General features: G+C 41.8%; 1 protein-coding gene across 1 annotated transcript in view; it reads left to right on the forward strand.

Moving 5' to 3' along the window:
- Positions 1 to 17,791, forward strand: part of SEZ6L (seizure related 6 homolog like) — a 546,424-nt gene that overhangs the window by 498,620 nt on the left and 30,013 nt on the right. The window contains exons 15-16 of the mRNA XM_075830799.1: positions 1,417 to 1,449; positions 3,685 to 3,799. Coding sequence (XP_075686914.1) covers positions 1,417 to 1,449; positions 3,685 to 3,799 — 148 coding nt within the window. The remainder of the gene's footprint in view (positions 1 to 1,416; positions 1,450 to 3,684; positions 3,800 to 17,791) is intronic.

A 17,791-nucleotide genomic window follows, 5' to 3' on the forward strand; every position in this document is an offset into this window, starting at 1 on the left:
ATATATATATATATATAATTTTTCACACTATTGTGTCTCAGGGAACATATGACCTTTGTGTTAGCTGCTGTCCACATATACAGATCAATTTTAACAGATATGCGAAGAAAATGCAAATTTCATCCTCTGCTTGCCCCAGAGCCGACCCAGCACAGTGAATCCCTGTGATGTAATTAATGACATCATGGAGTACCCTAGCAACCACTCAAATGCAGAAGTAGCGACTCCTGTATTCAGGAACATAATATCAGAACTGTGTTCACGGGTATAAGGACAGGATCACACACACGCAGAGTTTTGATGCAGTTTTTGGTGCATTTTATGGCTCTGTTTTTTTTTGTCAAACTCAAAAGTGGAAAAAAAAGGAAGGAGATGAATCAGTCTTTTCTTTATAACTTTCCTTACTTTTGGATCCACTTCTGGCTTTGGCACAAAAAACTGAGCCAAAAACTGCATCAAAACTCTGCGTGTGATTCTGGCCGAAGTGACAGGGAACTAATTTAGCCCATTTATTTATATGAGTGGGCAGGAAGGGGTTCAGTTGTCTGACTGTTTCCAAGAGCAATCAGGAGAATTTTAAAGCAGCTATGTATAAGACCAGAGAAAGACATGTTATAACACAACATCTGTATAATATAAGAAAACAAAAAGTTACGCAACATTTTGTATAGATTTAACAATACGTGTACAGCAACATATGTGTACAGCAAGAGCATTTCTATTAAGGCTGGATTCACACGAGCACATTACGTCCGTAATTGACGGACGTATTTCGGCCGCAAGTCCCCGACCGAACACAGTGCAGGGAGACGTGCTCCTAGCATCATGCTTATGTACGATGCTAGGAGTCCCTGCCTCGCTGCCGGACAACTGTCCCCTACTGTAATCATGTTTTCAGTACGGGACAGTTGTCCGGCAGCGAGGCAGGGACTCCTAGCATCGTACATAAGTATGTTGCTAGGAGCCCGGCTCCCTGCACTGTGTTCGGTCCGGGACTTGCGGCCGAAATACGTCTGTCAATTACGGACGTAATGTGCTCGTGTGAATCCAGCCTAACAGTGCTAGAAGGTATCTAGAATTAGTGGTAAAATGTCTTTATAAATGGTGCCAGAAAGCCCCTATAAAGCATGCACTCTATACTCTAATCTCCTTTTCTTGTGTTTCCAATATTACAGAGCTATTTTCCCCCGAAAAAATTGGTTTTGGGGGAGAATATTTCCCTTTAATATGGCACTGTATAGAGGCACCATGCGACTGCACACAAAGTGGCTACAGCTCTGTAGTACGGAGCCGCCAGGATTCTGTGTGGCTCCATAAAGTTAGTTTGCCATTCTCTGCTATTCAACAGTGGTACATTTTGCACAGATTGCGTTTTTGTAATTTCATGCATTGATCTTCTTTTCTTTTTATTTATAGCAACACAAGACAGATTTGAACATGCATTACAAGGTAAGTGCCAGTATATATCTGAAAACATAGACAATGCCTGTTCTACAATAAACATCACCATTATGATCCCTCAATAAAGTTATTAAAGGACTGGCACGCACTACAGATTTCAGTAGAACAAATAAACTTATGGTCCCTAATTAAATATTTATATTATTACTTTTCCTCATGATTATATTCAGATATCTCTTTACGTTACATGCAGAAAAGAAGAATGATCTCATTGAAACTCTATTAAAACGGAATGTGTCGCTAGAAATTTTTTTTTTTTTTTAGTTAAACAGTTAGTATATAAATGATTACACATTGTTTTATTTTTTTACATTTTTTCACAAGTCAGGAAATATAAATTAGATTCTAATTTATAACATTTTCATGTGCTGGTCACTAGAGGGAGCAATTCCCAAAATTGCAGCATTGGCATGTGGTAAAGCAACCTCATTGCTTTATGCTGCAAAATTGGAGAAGACAGACTCGCTCTAGTGTCCTCACACAATCCCCCCTCCTTTATCCTGGCTAGTGCCAGGAGAAAGGAGGGGGTTGAATGTTCGTACCTCCTACACTGTGTGCCGCCATTTTTTGAGCGAATGCACAGTGTTGGAGGATTAGATACAGTGGTAATCAGACAGTATAACACGAGCATACACACACATCACATACACAAACATAACTTACCTGCTCCTGCCGCTGCCGCTGCCTCCGCTCCCTCCGCTCCTAGTCCTTGCGTCTGAACATATGGCCGGAAGCCACGACCGGAAGTCGTCATCTTACTGTCTGGCCGCGGCTTCCGGTCCACATGAAAATGGCGCCGGATGTTGCTCTGCCAAAGACCTTCCTTTTGGTCTGTGTGGGAGAGGCGCATGCGCCGTTCCCACACAGACGGCGTACGCTATACTGAATGGAACGGCTCCCGTTCGCATTCTATATGGGGTTGTATGTGCCGTATTCCATCTCTGTATGTGTCGTTAATCGACACATACAGAGATGGAAAAAAAATGGCAGCCCCCATAGAGAAGTAAAAGAAAGAAAAAAGAAAATAGTACAACACAAAAACACAAATAAATAAAATGTATTTTAATGACATACTAAAAGCAATAGTATATATAAAAAAAAAAATTGTGACACCTTCCCTTTAACCTGTGCAATTATTGAACATGGTTTTATTTAACAAATTTATTTTTATTAAAACAAATAGAAAAAACAAAAACACATCAAGAAAAATGTATCAAATAATTTTGTGATGGGCACGCAGAACAATTAGTACAAGAATCTTGAGGCAGAGAAAAAATAAACATATAAAACAAATAACTAAAATCGGCATAGACATCAAAAATGTATGCTGTGATCTGGCTACATAAACCTGCCATTAAATGCTAAATACAGGGGAGCGACGAGCGCTAAATGCATACTTTGCTTTCATTGGAGGCACTACATACCCTTAAAGCTGATAGCTGCACTTGAAGCAGCTAATTGATTTCGATAATAGGCAAGGTATTAAGGTCTGGAAGCAGATCCAGAGTACAGTGGCTGAAATGATCAGACAGGATGGTGCTAATAGCAAGAGTAGTGAAGTAACAATTAAGTAACAGTAAGTTGCCACAGATAAATGGCAACAGTTAGTAGCATAAGGCAGAGATGTGGTCAGAAAACAATCCAAATACGGTGCACAGATAAGCGGCAACAAATTGTAGGGTAAGGCAGAGACATGGTCAGGAAAAAATCCAAGTTTGGTAGACAGATAAGTGGCGACAGTTTGTATTGTAAAGCAGTAATGAACTAGACTATAGGCAGGAAACTTAATAATTTGGCATGGATGAAGTGCAAGGGCCGGCTTATAAAGGAAGTCAAAAGGATGAGACTAATAAGGTAATCAAGGGAGGAATCTCAAGAGGCAAGAATGAAGAGAACCTAGACAAGAGATTAAGCATTGGAGCTGTCCAACATAACTAGTAGCTCAATGAGAAGAGCTACTGCCTGGGTTTTTGGGTTTGAATCCTGACACAAGGCAGAATGAGCATTAGGGCAATGCCCAGCATGCCTTAACCAGAAGAGGGCCACACTCACTTTAAGCATTTACAAAATTTGAGTGCAGGGTATGCAAGTGATAAGTGCTCCTCAAATGCCATTTATTAACCCAACTGAAGTGTAACATGTCTTGATATGTGCGTGTCTACAGTAAGTTTATCACACAAATGTGTCAAACATATATTCCATATATTCCTTTATTTTCTCCAGTGGCAGAAGCAGCTGCAGAAACATCCTTAGAAGGCGGGAATATGGCATTAGCAATATTCATTCCAGTAGTCATCATTTCTGTGCTGCTTGGTGGAGCCTACATTTACATAACAAGGTAATGTAACCCAATTTAAAAAAAAAAGACAATATTGATCATTGTAAAAAGAAAACAAATCATAAAAAGATTGTGTTGGCTTTGTAACCAGTATTCACAGGTATAGTTTAACCCCTACACGCCAGATATACTTTCCCACTGACGATGACCCGTGCAGTTGTCACGTAGATAAACTTTGGCAGCCTGTAACGGGGTTTAATGAGTGCAGTGCTGCTTCATTGTAAGCAGCGCTGCTCTCTCATGTCTGCCGGGGCTTTGAGAGCCCCGGAATACACCCCCCCCCCCTTGTATATAGTGCCACACAACCCCCCCTGTACATAGCGCAAACCCTCCTGTAGATTGCACCACCTAAGCTCCCTCTAGGAGAGGAATCTCCAGTCAGATCGCTCTGGCCGGGGATTCCGCTCCTAGAGGGAGCCCCTGACGTCTCTGTCCATATATGGACAATGACGTCAGAGACTCCCTCTACGAGCGGAAACCCTAGCCAGAGCATCGGCAACAATCTGGCCAGGGATTCCACTCCTAGAGGGAGCCCCTAACGTCACTGTCCATATGGACAGTGACATCTGGCGCTCCATCTAGGAGCAGAATCCCCGGCCAGAGCGTCAGCAAAACTCTGGCAGCGGAGTCCGCTCCTAGAGTGAGACCCTGACGTCACTGTCCATATATGGATAGTGATGTCAGGAGATACCTCTAGGTGCGGAATGCCCGGCCAGAGCATCAGCAATACTCTCGCTGGGGACCGCTCCTAGAGGGAGTCCTTGACATCACTTTCCATATATGGACAGAGACATCAGGGGCTCCCTCTAGGAGCGGAATCCCCTGCCAGAGCACTCTGATCAAGGATTCCTCTCCTAGAGGGGGCGTAGGTGGTGCTATCTACAGGGGAGGAAGGTGCTATCTATAGGGGGGATGGTGCTATCTACAGGAGATAGTGCTAATTACAGGCGGATGGTGCTATCTGCAGGGGGGATGGGGCTATCTACATGGGCATGGTGGCACTATATAGGCACTACCTACAGGGGACACTGTGGTGCTATCTACATGGGCACTGTGTGTGGCACTATGTGGGCGCTATCTACAGTGGGAACTGAGGCATTATGTGGGTACTATCTACAGTGGGAACTATGGTACTATGTGGGCACTGTGGCACTACCTACAGTGGGCACTATCTATGTGGCACTAGCTACAGGGGTAATATGGCACAACCTACATGGGCACTGTGGTGTTTTCAGGGGGTTGGGACAAAAAAACCCTAACAAATACAATTCATCAATTTTTTAAATGGCCATGACGGCCGGAAAATGGATTAAAATTTTGAGACACACTGATGCAAAACAGCCATGAAAAATGGTTGATCCGTTGTTAACTGACCTTTTTTTCACGTCGTTTGAATATAGTCTTATAGCTCTCTTCACTCTCCCCTCACAGCGATCCAGGCTGACGGAGAGACAAGACAACTAATTGTTACAGAGCTGCAAAAGCGTGTGTGTGTATATATATATATACATATATATATTTATACATACATATAATATAACTGAGGGCTTGGAGCAGCGCCACTCGAGAGGGTGGATCGAAAATTGCCCATTTAGCCTCTTAAATGTGGCGCTCAATAGCAATAGTCGAATCTAAGTGGTTTTGGAGGAGGGAGGGGGCTCCCTCTCTCACCCCAGTGGCACCCTTAGAAACGCCCGCAGGTTTGCCTCTAGTTAATGCCTGCTAGGCCATGCCAGAGGCATGGCCTAACAGGTGCCTGTCAGTTTACACTGACAGGCAATAATACACTGCAATACAGAAGTATTGCAGTTTATTATAAGAGCGAACAAATTATCGCATAGTAAAGTCCACTAGTGGGACTAATTAAAAAGTTAAAAAAAAAGTTTAATAAGATTAAATAAATAAATATTAACCCCAAAGAAAAAAAAAATGAAAAAAACACTTTTTCCCCTTACAAAATACTTTATTATGAAAAATGCATCGGTGGAAAAATAAAAAAATAAAAAATTTATGGCACAACAAGTTTTGAAAAAACTGTGTTTTTACTGTGTAAAAGTAGTAAAACATAAGAAAACTATATACATTTGGTATCGTCGCAATCGTAATGATCCGCTGAATAAAGTTATTATGTTGTTTATACCACATGGTAAACGGCGTAAATTAAGGGCGCAAAAAAAGAGTGGCGAAATTGCTGGGTTATTACCCCCAAAAAAAAGTTAATAAAAGTTAATCAATAAATTATATGTACCCCAAAATGGTGCTATACAAAATACAACTTGTCCCACAAAAAACAAGACCTTATACATCTATGTCAATGCAAAAATTAAAAAGTTAGAGCTCCTAGAATGCAACGATCAAAAAAATAAAATAAAAAATAGCTTGGTCATTAAGTTTTAAAATAGGCTGGTCATTAAGGGGTTGAAGAAGTGCATATCAGAAATGGAAAATTTGACCTGGACACAGGGGCATCAATGACCCTTGGTCATGAAAGGGTTAAAGATCTTCAACTCTCCAATTGTTACCTCTGCCCCTGTAGTTACCCCACTGCCAGTATCAGACCGATGATTAATGTTATCAGAGGATACTTTGCTGGGATCCTAGCCTTACTAGTCTGTAAAACAACTATAAGAAAATTTTTATTTACATCATTAAATGGCATGACATCACTTTTACGTATCTTAACATTGTTTTATATGTTTGTCATTTGAATATACTACAATAATTCTAGTGTGCCCACCTAGCATTTAATGATGACACTGTGGCTATCATTATGACAATTTGGTTCACAGCATTATCACCTATTACATTTTCCAGACTGAACATCAGCCATCATACTTTTCATGCTAGTGCTTTCCTAGTTATAAACTGTTAGCATGCATAAGGTCAGTTAATCCAGTGTGACATGGAAAGATCATTTTCCCTTCAGCATTACATGAGAGCAACAGAAGTAAATCAGCTGAACTGGCACAAGCATGAAAATCACCCATGTGACGCTACTGTCAGGGGATGTGGACATGTCAATGTGGACGCTCATAACTGTGGACACATCAATGAGGAGACAATTTTGTGGGCCTCTTTGGTCACAAGTGATTCATTGCATCCTTCTTCTAAAATAGTTATCCGGGAGAATATAAGTGTAGTGGATATAACTGAGTACAATATGTTGGTTACAATTCAATCCCCAAGCACTAATATTGGGGACCAGGGCTGTGCAGAAAAATAATTTTGTTTGCTTAAAGGTAAAAACTCCACTTTGAACCACAATTTATAATAATCCAAGGTTAGACATTACAGTGTGGAGTAATTTTGCATTTACTTTTCTTTACTTGTACTGATTTTAAGTAAAAAAAATACCATTAATGTCTAAAGCTAAATTTTTGCATTATCCATTACATCAATACGTTCATCATTCATGTTCTGTGATATTGTGCCTGATCTGTGACATCACTGTTTGCAATATTCACATATTGGGACATCACTGTGTGCATTGTCCTTGCGTTATGGTGCTGTGTTTATTGTCTCTGTGCAGTGACATCACTGTGTGCATTATCCTTGAATTATGATACTGTGTTTATTATCTATGTTCCGTTGACATCACTATGTGCATTATTCATTGTTACTAGATAGCGGTGGATTGTTAGAACACTGTTGACTGCTAGAAATAAGTAGTAACCAACAAGTAGATTCAGTGTCCAGTAGCTCTTGATATTAGGCTACTAGGCAGTTCTCTTGCTGCTTTCAACACAACCATGGGAAAATTGTTCTCGAGAGATCACGCTGTGTCGTCACTCACAGGTCCTGCATCGTGTCAGACGAGCGAGGACACATCGGCACCAGAGGCTACAGTTGATTCTGCAGCAGCATCAGCGTTTGCAGGTAAGTAGCTACATCGACTTACCTGCTAACGCCGATGCTGCTGCAGAATCAACTGAAGCCTCTGGTGCCGGTGTCCTCGCTCGTCTGACACGATGCAGGACCTGTGAGTGATGTCACAGCGTGAGCTCTCGAGAACACGCTGTGTCTGCACTGCCAGAAGCTGGGCGTTCTGAAGAGAAGTGGATGATACTTCCCATCAGAGCGCCCAGCTAGTAAAAGTATTAAAAACGCCCCGATGTACGCACCTAATACACGCCCACTTGGACTTTTACTTTTAAACACACCCACTTGGACTTTTGCAAGCCTCATTTGCATAACTACAAAAATGGTCATAACTTGGCCAAAAATGCTCGTTTTTTAAAAATAAAAACGTTACTGTAATCTACATTGCAGCGCCTATCTGCAAACTCCTCATGGCCGACGGTCCGCAGCTTTCAGCTGCATCGCTGGGTCTCCTAAGTGACCCAACAATGCAGCACTAGCAGCCGGGGCGTCACTAAGGCTGGGTTCACACGCCCTATTTACGGACGTAATTCGGACGTTTTAGCATTGAATTACGTACGAAAATGCGGCTCAAAAGCGTCGGCAAACATCTGCCCATTCATTTTAATGGATTTTACGATGTTCTGTGCCGACGGTCATTTTTTTTACGCGCCGCTGTCAAAAGGCGGCGAGTACAAAAGACGCCCGCGTCAAAGAAGTGCCTGTCACTTCTTCAGACGTAAATGGAGCCGTTTTCCATGGACTGCATGGAAAAACAGCTCCAATTACGTCCGTAATGAACGCAGCGAAAAACGCCTGCACATGCCATTACGTCTGAAATTCCGGAGCTATTTTCTCCTGAAAACAGCACCGTCATTTCAGCCGTAACGGAGGCTGCCATGTGAACATGCCCTCAGGGCTTAAAATGTCAGGGGAAATAGCTCCAATACATATGTGTCCACCCAAAAAAAAATGTGTGTATAGTAGACAGCCAAGCATATCTATAGCACTACGACCCTATAAACTATGGATAGGATTAGATACATTGGCTGAGCAGACAGTATCACACATGATAGGATTAGATACAGTGGCTGAGCAGACAGTATCACACATGATAGGATTAGATACAGTGGCTGAGCAGACAGTATCACACATGATAGGATTAGATACAATGACTCAGCAGACAGTATCACACATGATAGGATTAGATACAGTGGCTCAGCAGACAGTATCACACATGATAGGATTAGATACAGTGGCTCAGAAGGCAGTATCACACATGATAGGATTAGATACAGTGCCTCAGCAGACAGTATCACACATGATCGGATTAGATACAGTGGCTCGGAAGGCAGTATCACATATGATAGGATTAGATACAGCGGCTCAGCAGACAGTATCACACATAATAGGATTAGAGATAGGGCCCAGCAGACAGTATCACACATGATAGGATTAGATACAGTGGCTCAGCAGACAGTATCACACATGATTGGATTAGATACAGTGGCTCAGAAGGCAGTATCACACATGATAGGATTAGATACAGTGGCTGAGCAGACAGTATCACACATGATCGGATTAGATACAGTGGCTCGGAAGGCAGTACCACACATGATAGGATTAGATACAGCGGCTCAGCAGACAGTATCACACATGATAGGATTAGAGATAGGGCCCAGCAGACAGTATCACACATGATAGGATTAGATACAGTGGCTCAGCAGACAGTATCACACATGATAGGATTAGATACAGCGGCTCAGCAGACAGTATCACACATGATACGATTAGATACAGGTCCAAGCAGACAGTATCACACATGATTGGATTAGATACAGGGCTCAGCTCGCTGACATTGCGGCTCCAGCGCTGGACCCAGGAAAGGTAAGAATAATAATTTTGCTTCTTTATGTGTTACTGATTATTTTTGTGTGTTTGTGTTTTTTTACAGGTTCGGTTGTTGGACTTCGGATTCGAGGACTTCAATGACGGCGTTTTTTTTATTCTCAATAAAATGGTTAATGAGGGTTGTGTGTTTTTATTTCAATAAAATATTTTTTCTATGTGCTTGTATCTTTTTAAACTTTATTATCACCACCTTAGTAATGGCCGCTGGCTGATTGACAACTTTCATTACTAAGGCGGAGCTTAATGTTAGCAGGTGCAGAGGCCAACACTAACCCCCATTATTATCCCGGTACCCACCGCCACCAGGGGTGCTGGGAAGAGCCGGGTACGAACCAGTACCCGTCCATCTGTAGTGACGGGCAGGCACCGGGGTGGCCGCAGGATGGTAGTATTAGGCTGGGGAAGGCCAAAAACAGTGGCCCCTACCACCCTAGTAATGCTGCCTGCTGCTGCTGTGTTGTATCTGGCTGGTTATGAAAATTGGGGGGACCCCACATCGTTATTTCCAATTATTTTTTATTTTATTTTTTAAAATGACGTGGGGTCCCCCCCATTTTTCATAACCAGCCAGATACAATAAAGCAGCAGCAGCCTAGCATTACCAGGGTGGGAAGGGCCACTGTATCTGGCCTTTCCCCTCCTGATAACAACAGCCTGCGGCCACCCCAGTGGCCGACCATCACTACAGATGGTCAGGTACTGGATCGTACCCGGCTCTTCCCAGCACCCCTGGTGGTGGTGGGTACCGGGGTAATAAAGGGGGTTAGTGTTAGCCTCTGCACCGGCTAACACTAAGCCCCACCTTAGCAATGGATGCTGTCAATCAGCCGGCGGCCATTACTAAGGCGGTAGTAATATAGTTTAAAAAAAAACACAAAGACATATAAAAAATATTTTATTGAAATAAAAAAAACACACACACAACCCTCATTAACCATTTTATTAATAATAAAAAAAAAAGCTGTCATCGAAGTAGTCCTGGAATCCGCCGTAGTCCAACAACCAAACCTGTAAGAAAACACACAAGAAAAACGATTAGTAACACATGTGTTAGGCTTAGATACAGGGCCCATGTGTGATACTGTCTGTGGGACCCTGTATCTAAGCCTACCACAAGGTAGGCTTAGATACAGGGTCCAGCAGACAGTAATCTTATACAGTATAAGATTACTGTCTGCTGGACCCTGTATCTAAACCTACAGTGTGGTAGCCTTATATACAGGGCCCATCAGACAGGATCACACATGGGCCATGTATCTAAGCCTACCATGTGATTGGCTTAGATACAGGGCCCAGCAGACAGGATCACGCATGGGCCATGTATCTAAGCCTACCATGTGATTGGCTTAGATACAGGGCCCAGCAGACAGGATCACACAATCTGTGATCCTGTCTCATGGGCCCCCTAAGCCTGCTACATCGTAGGCTTAGGTGTTGTGCAGTCCCTAAACATTAATAGCCTATCCACAGGATAAGCCATCAATAGCTGATGTGTCTCCCGGGACCCGCAAATCAGCTGTTTTGAAGGGGCCGCAGCACTCGAACGAGAGCTGCTTCCCCTTCATTTCACTACTCGCTCACACTGTGAATCGCCGACACCGATTCACAGTGTGACCAGAATGTAGGGGAGCAGCACTCGTACGAGTGCTGCGGCCCCTTCAAAACAGCTGATTGGCGGGTCCCGGGAGTCGGACCCCGCCAGTCAGGGCTAATCTTACCTTCCTCTTCAGCCGCGGCAGGAGTTCTGTCGTCTCGATGCTGTGCGCGACGCATAGCGCTGTGACGTCATGCGCTGCGCACAGCGCTTGACGTCAGGACCTCCGCTGCGATCCGGAACCAGGAAGGTAAGTAAAGTCTGTTACTATAGTAACAGGGGCCCGCGGCCCGAGTTACTATAGTAACTTTTTATTGATGTGGTGCGGGGGGCTGTGGGCCCCCCTGGCTTCGGGGCCCGGTCGCAATTGCGACCGCTGAGACCCCTATAGCTACGCCAGTGCACCTATCATTGTGATGGACACAAACAATATGCACATGTAGCAGATCTGAATTTGCCATTTAACAGTTTATTTTGTAGAATGTAAATGATAATATGAATCCTAATGTAATAGGTTTACCTCCAACCCTGTGTTAACTAAGGAAGCACATCATAATATCATAACAAGCTGTGCCAAATGACAAAATCAGTTTTGCCACATCTGTATTAAAAATATTCTTGAGATCCAAAGTAAGAGAGATACATTTTAATATAAACAGTAGAATCACATTATTATGACCACCTCCTACTTTCAACGTCGGCAGCGCGTAGCCCATGAAGGAATGATGTGTCGTGGGCTGGCTTGCTGGGTATATAAGGTGTGTGATAGGCTGTCTGGACACATATCGCTCGTTGTTGCCATGGGTAAAAGGGGCGATTTATCAGAGTTGCAACAAGGGATGATTATTGTCTTTTGGGCCAAGAGTGGCAGGATTTCCCAAACAGCGCAGTTTGTGAACTGTTCGCGTGCTGCTGTGGCGAAAGTGTATCGTGAATGGACAAATGGCACCATTGGGAATAACCGACGTGGAAACCGCGGTGCACCACGTGCCATTGATGTGAGAGGTGAACGTCGGCTACGAAGGTGCACGAGGGCCAAAACACGCTAAAGTGGATCAGCTCACCGTGAAAATCAACCATGCGGCTGCCAGACATGTGTCTAAAACAACAGTTAATCGAACCCTACTACGTATGGGGCTCCGAAGCAGACGGATGTTCACTGCTCTTATGCTAACAAAGGTGCATCGGGAAAAAAGGCTTCAATTTGCACAGCAGTATTGGAATTGGACCACCAATGATTGGCAAAGGGTTGTCTTCTCCGGTGAGTCACATTTTCTGCTTCATCGAACAGATGGATGTTGGCGTGTCAGTTGAGAAACATCAGAGAACAAACACCCTGCAACCATTGATGGTAGAATACAAAGCTGGTGGCGGCAGCGTTATGGTCCAGGGAATTTTTTCATGGCATTCTCTGGGCCCACTCCTCCATATGGAAGGCACTCTGAACCGATTCGGGTATGAACCCATCGTTGCAGATCACGTCCACCCATACATGATGTTTATCTTCCCTGGGGCAGATGGAATCTTCCAGCAAGACAATGGGACATGTCACACGGCTAGAAATGAGCGACAGTGATTGGAAGAGCACGACCAAGACTTCCAAGTACTTCCCTGGCCCCCTAATTTTCCAGACTTGAACCCAATTGAGCATCTGTGGGACCACCTTGATCGTCTTGTTCTCTCTATGGATCCTCCCTTGCAAATGTGGGACGCACTGCAGTCAGCATGGCTCCAGATACCGGAGACAACCTACCAGCGCCTTATTGAGTCACTCCCAGCCGGTCTAACTGCTGTCCGTGCTGCACATGGCGGTTACTCTGGATATTAGCTGGTAGTCATAATAATGTGACTCGACTGTGTATAAGCAGAGTTACATCAATGGACGCATCTTGAATATATTAGCATAGTAGAAAGTAAAGAGCTGTGGTAAAAAAACAAAAAAACTGAAATCATGGGCAGAATGCTGGTAAACTCTAAAAGATGGAGAATCTGTGTAGTTTTTTCAGCTTATGTCTTACAAAATATTGCATATAGTTGTGGAAATGCTGACATCTGCTGGTCACTCTTTGTACTTGTAATAGTCAAACTTGTACAGTATACCATTTATCATAAGTGCCAGTGTATATAGTAAACTGAAATGCAGCAGAAAGAACCCCAATACAATGAATATGAAATATAAATACAATATATAATATATGGCTAGAAAGGTAGAAGTCACTCACTTAGGATGATTCATTAGATTTTTTTTCATCATCAACAATGTAAATGGATTCCATGACAAAGAGCAAGTGAAAGCATTCCCAAAGGAATGGTTTCTGTTCTGTGATCTGCTCCTATTTATTGAAACAACTTTGCAAATAAGCTTGATGAAATATATCCTACCGCTATGTGTATGCAGCTTCTATGTACACCTGTTTCCATAGTTACAGACTACAAACAAACCCTGTGTAGTCTGATCCTGCAGGTGTAAATTTACTCCCTCTGTCCCCTCTTCTTGCTAACCTACTAAAAATAGTATACGTGTAGCTTGATTTTTATGATATTTCAAAATACATGTCCATGTAGTATGGTGCTTAATTTGGCAACTGTCTGTTATATCCAGTTAGGGAATATTAGAGAAGCTCTTGTTTTGAGCCAATTTGAATAATATGTTAGGGAATTGCAATATGAGTAATTCTGTATATACAGATATCTATATACCTATGAGAAGCCTGCAGTGTGGCAAAATGTCATTTTTTTACATGCAGCTGTGTGCAGGTACAGTCAGCAGAATACAGGCTCTATTGTTGGCAGCATATATATATAATGTATATGTGTATTCTGTAAGCAAATGCAATTCTAAAAAGGGCTACCAGGATGCCCGGCGGCACATTGTAACAGTCCTTGTGAGCAACCCATTTGCAGAATACAGGCTGCAAAAAAAAAAGGCAGCATATCCTGCTTCTTATCTGTATCACTTCAACTTTTAAACTTTTACAAAGAACGTTTCTGATAATAACGTAATAGGAAATTGCTCACAATACAATTCCCTAGTATAATATTTACTGTGGCTTCAAATAGTGCATAGTTTACTTTTAAGTGCCTATCTATGGGCTCTGTTGGAGACAGAGGTGTAGGTTGGAGTTTATAGGTACTAATACAAAATCTCTGACAGTGCCCACCAACTTTAAATGCATTGTATAGTACTGATATCTTCTGTGGCATAGGAACAGTTGAGCCTGATAAGGCACCAATGCCCAGGTGTGACTGCAACTTCTGTACTTTAAAAACGTTTTTATTTTATTAGTCATAAGTGGCCATGTTACAATGTACGAGGAGAGGGGGCACATATGGACTGGCCAGCCTGGACGAGCAGCAAAAATATTAACAGATACAATATGTTTATTAAAAAATAATTAAGAAGTTATTTTATCTTTTACAGTTATGTCATAGAGCCTGGGTAATGCACACAATGATATTCCATCAGATGACACAGTACAGATGTAATATTCACAGTGATGTCACAATACAGGGATAGGAAACACAGTGATATCACAATGGGAAGGGTAATTGCACACAGTGATATCACAGGTATAATACACCGTGATGTCACAGCTAGTGGCTAAGGACAACAGTGATGTTACAGAAAAGGGATAATAAACAGAGTGATGTCACAATATGTGTGTACCGATTCTCGCCAGAGGTGTGGATCTTCTCAGCCGCAATTGGTTTGATGCTGGTTAGACTGGGCTCCCCGGTCATAGGAGTCTCCCTGTTCTTCACCCTTAATCCAGGCAAGGAGGTATGAACTTTCCCAGTCTGATTTTCAGGTCGCAGTTTCCTAGAATAGTTGGTGGTTGGCATAGCCCAGGGTCATCAACAGATAGCAGTAAGAATGTAGCAAGTTGAAGGGATAAAACAGGACCTTAGTCAGGGGTCAGGCCAGTAGTCGAAAACAGTAGATCCACAGGAACAAGTTGACAAAGCCAAAGGCTGAGACTGTAGCGTTATCTAGAAAGAAGTCAAGAACGGAGTCAATCAGACATGACAGTAGTTAAGGTGTGAAGGCTGGAGTCCCCTTTAAATAGGCCGACAGGACCAATGTCATCTAGGAGCACCAATCCCAATACTGCAGGCCGTACAGAAGAGAAGAGGTCGTGACAGAAGCAGAAGCGAAGCCGTTCGGTTGCCTAACAACCGGACGTGGCCTCCGGCTGGAGGTGCGGCTGCTCATAGAGACATGCTGCTGGAACCAGGCGAGGCGAGTAACAATGTAAATTTTGCGGAGAGTGATGTCACAGAACAGGGATAATATCACAGAAAATGAATGATGAACATACATGTCATGGCTAATGGATAATGCACACAGTGATTTCACTGGATAGAGATAATAAACACAACATCATAATTCAAGGATAATGCACACACTGATGTCACAATATGTGAATATTGCAAACAGTGATGTCACAGAACAAGCATAATACCACAGAACAAAAATTATGAACATACATGTCATGGCTAATGGATAATGCACACAGTGATGTCACTGCTCAGAGATAATAAACACAACATCATAATTCAAGGACAATGCACACAGTGATGTCCCAATATGTGAATATTGCAAACAGTGATGTCACAGAACAGGCATAATATCACAGAACATGAATGATAAACATATTGATGTAATGGGTAATGGATAATGCAACAATTTAGATTTAAACTTGAATGGAAAATATGTAACTTTAAATCAGCACAAAAAAAGCAAAGTATATGAAAAATTACTCCACACTGTAGATTTTAACTGTGGATTATTATAAATTGTGGATTAAAGTGGAGTTTTCCTTTAAACCAAAATAAATCTTTCTCTGCACATCCCTGATCGCCAAGATTAGTGCTTGGGGACTGAATTATATCCAACATGTTGTGCTCAGTTATATCCACTACACTTATATTATCCTTGATATCCCGGAAAACCATTGTAGTTCAAGGATGCAATGAATCACTTGTGACCAAAGAGGCCCACAAAATTGTCTCCTCATTGATGTGTCCACAGTTATGAGCGTCCACATTGACATGTCCACATCCCCTGACAGTAGCGTCACATGGGTGATTTTCATGCTTGTGCCAGTTCAGCTGATTTACTTCTGTTGCTCTCATGTAATGCTGAAGGGAAAATGATCTTTCCATGTCACACTGGATTAACTGACCTTATGCATGCTAACAGTTTATAACTAGGAAAGCACTAGCATGAAAGTATGATGGCTGATGTTCAGTCTGGAAAATGTAATAGGTGATAATGCTGTGAACCAAATTGTCATAATGATAGCCACAGTGTCATCATTAAATGCTAGGTGGGCACACTAGAATTATTGTAGTATATTCAAATAACAAACATCTAAAACAATTTTAAGATACGCAAAAGTGATGTCAAGCCATTTAATGATGTAAATAAACATTTTCTTATATTTCTTTTACAGACTAGTAAGGCTACCAGTGATGTCACAATATGTGAAGAATATTGCAAGAAGTGATGTGACAGAACAGACATAATATCACAGAACAGCAATGATTAACATATTGATGTTATGACTAATGGATAATGCCCATAGTGATGTCACTGCACAGAGATAATAAACACAGCATCATAATACAATGATAATATAAGCACACAGTGATGTCATAGAACAGGGATAATAAAGACATAATCATAATACAAGAACTATGCACAAAGTGATGTCACAACAACTATAAAAAAACACAGCTCCGTAATACAAGGATAATGCACACAGTGATATCACAGAACAGAGATAATAAACAAAGTAACATAATACAAGGATAATGCACACAGTGATATCACAGAACAGAGATAATAAACAAAGTAACATAATACAAGGATAATGCACACAGTGATATCACAGAACAGAGATAATAAACAAAGTAGCATAATACAAGGATAATGCACACAGTGATATCATATAACAGAGATAATAAACAAAGTAACATAATATAAGTATAATACACACAGTGATGTCACAAGGCAGGCTAAATTAATGCAATGCTGTGACTGCAATCTCTGCACCCCTTAATGTACTAATTGGTGAATAGTTAGATTGAATTGGGGTAATGAGAATAAATAAACAGGCTGAGAAATTGGGTTTACATACAAGCTGAACTGGAATGTATAATTATTACTGACACATTCACTTAAAATGGGAATTTTAGTTTAGGAACAATAAAAATGTGGGAACAAAATAAAACAAAAATATTTATTTATTTATTTATGAACCAAGAAAAGTGTGAAACCATGATGAAAAGTTTGTATAGAGTTCATGGCCAATAACAGAACTGCAGTTATTTGGTTGGTTTATTATTTAGTAACGTTATTACTGGTACAGAATGTTCCGTCAGTAGGAAATGTGTTATATTTACCAGTCACTCAGTATCTAGTATTCAAGGCTGTTATAATCTCCGGATCTTAGCTGTGTTGTTTATGTTCAAGGCCACTCGTCTTCTATCTCCAGCTAGAAAAATATACTTATTTAGTGCTTGCTGCTATACACATTTAATAAACAGTAAGGCACATACACAATGTCTAAGGCTGGTGCATTGACACTGACATAAGCAATAAAGACAAGGATCACTAAGACAAA

The sequence above is a fragment of the Rhinoderma darwinii genome, chromosome 1 (genome assembly GCF_050947455.1).
Source record: "Rhinoderma darwinii isolate aRhiDar2 chromosome 1, aRhiDar2.hap1, whole genome shotgun sequence".
NCBI lineage: Eukaryota > Metazoa > Chordata > Amphibia > Anura > Rhinodermatidae > Rhinoderma > Rhinoderma darwinii.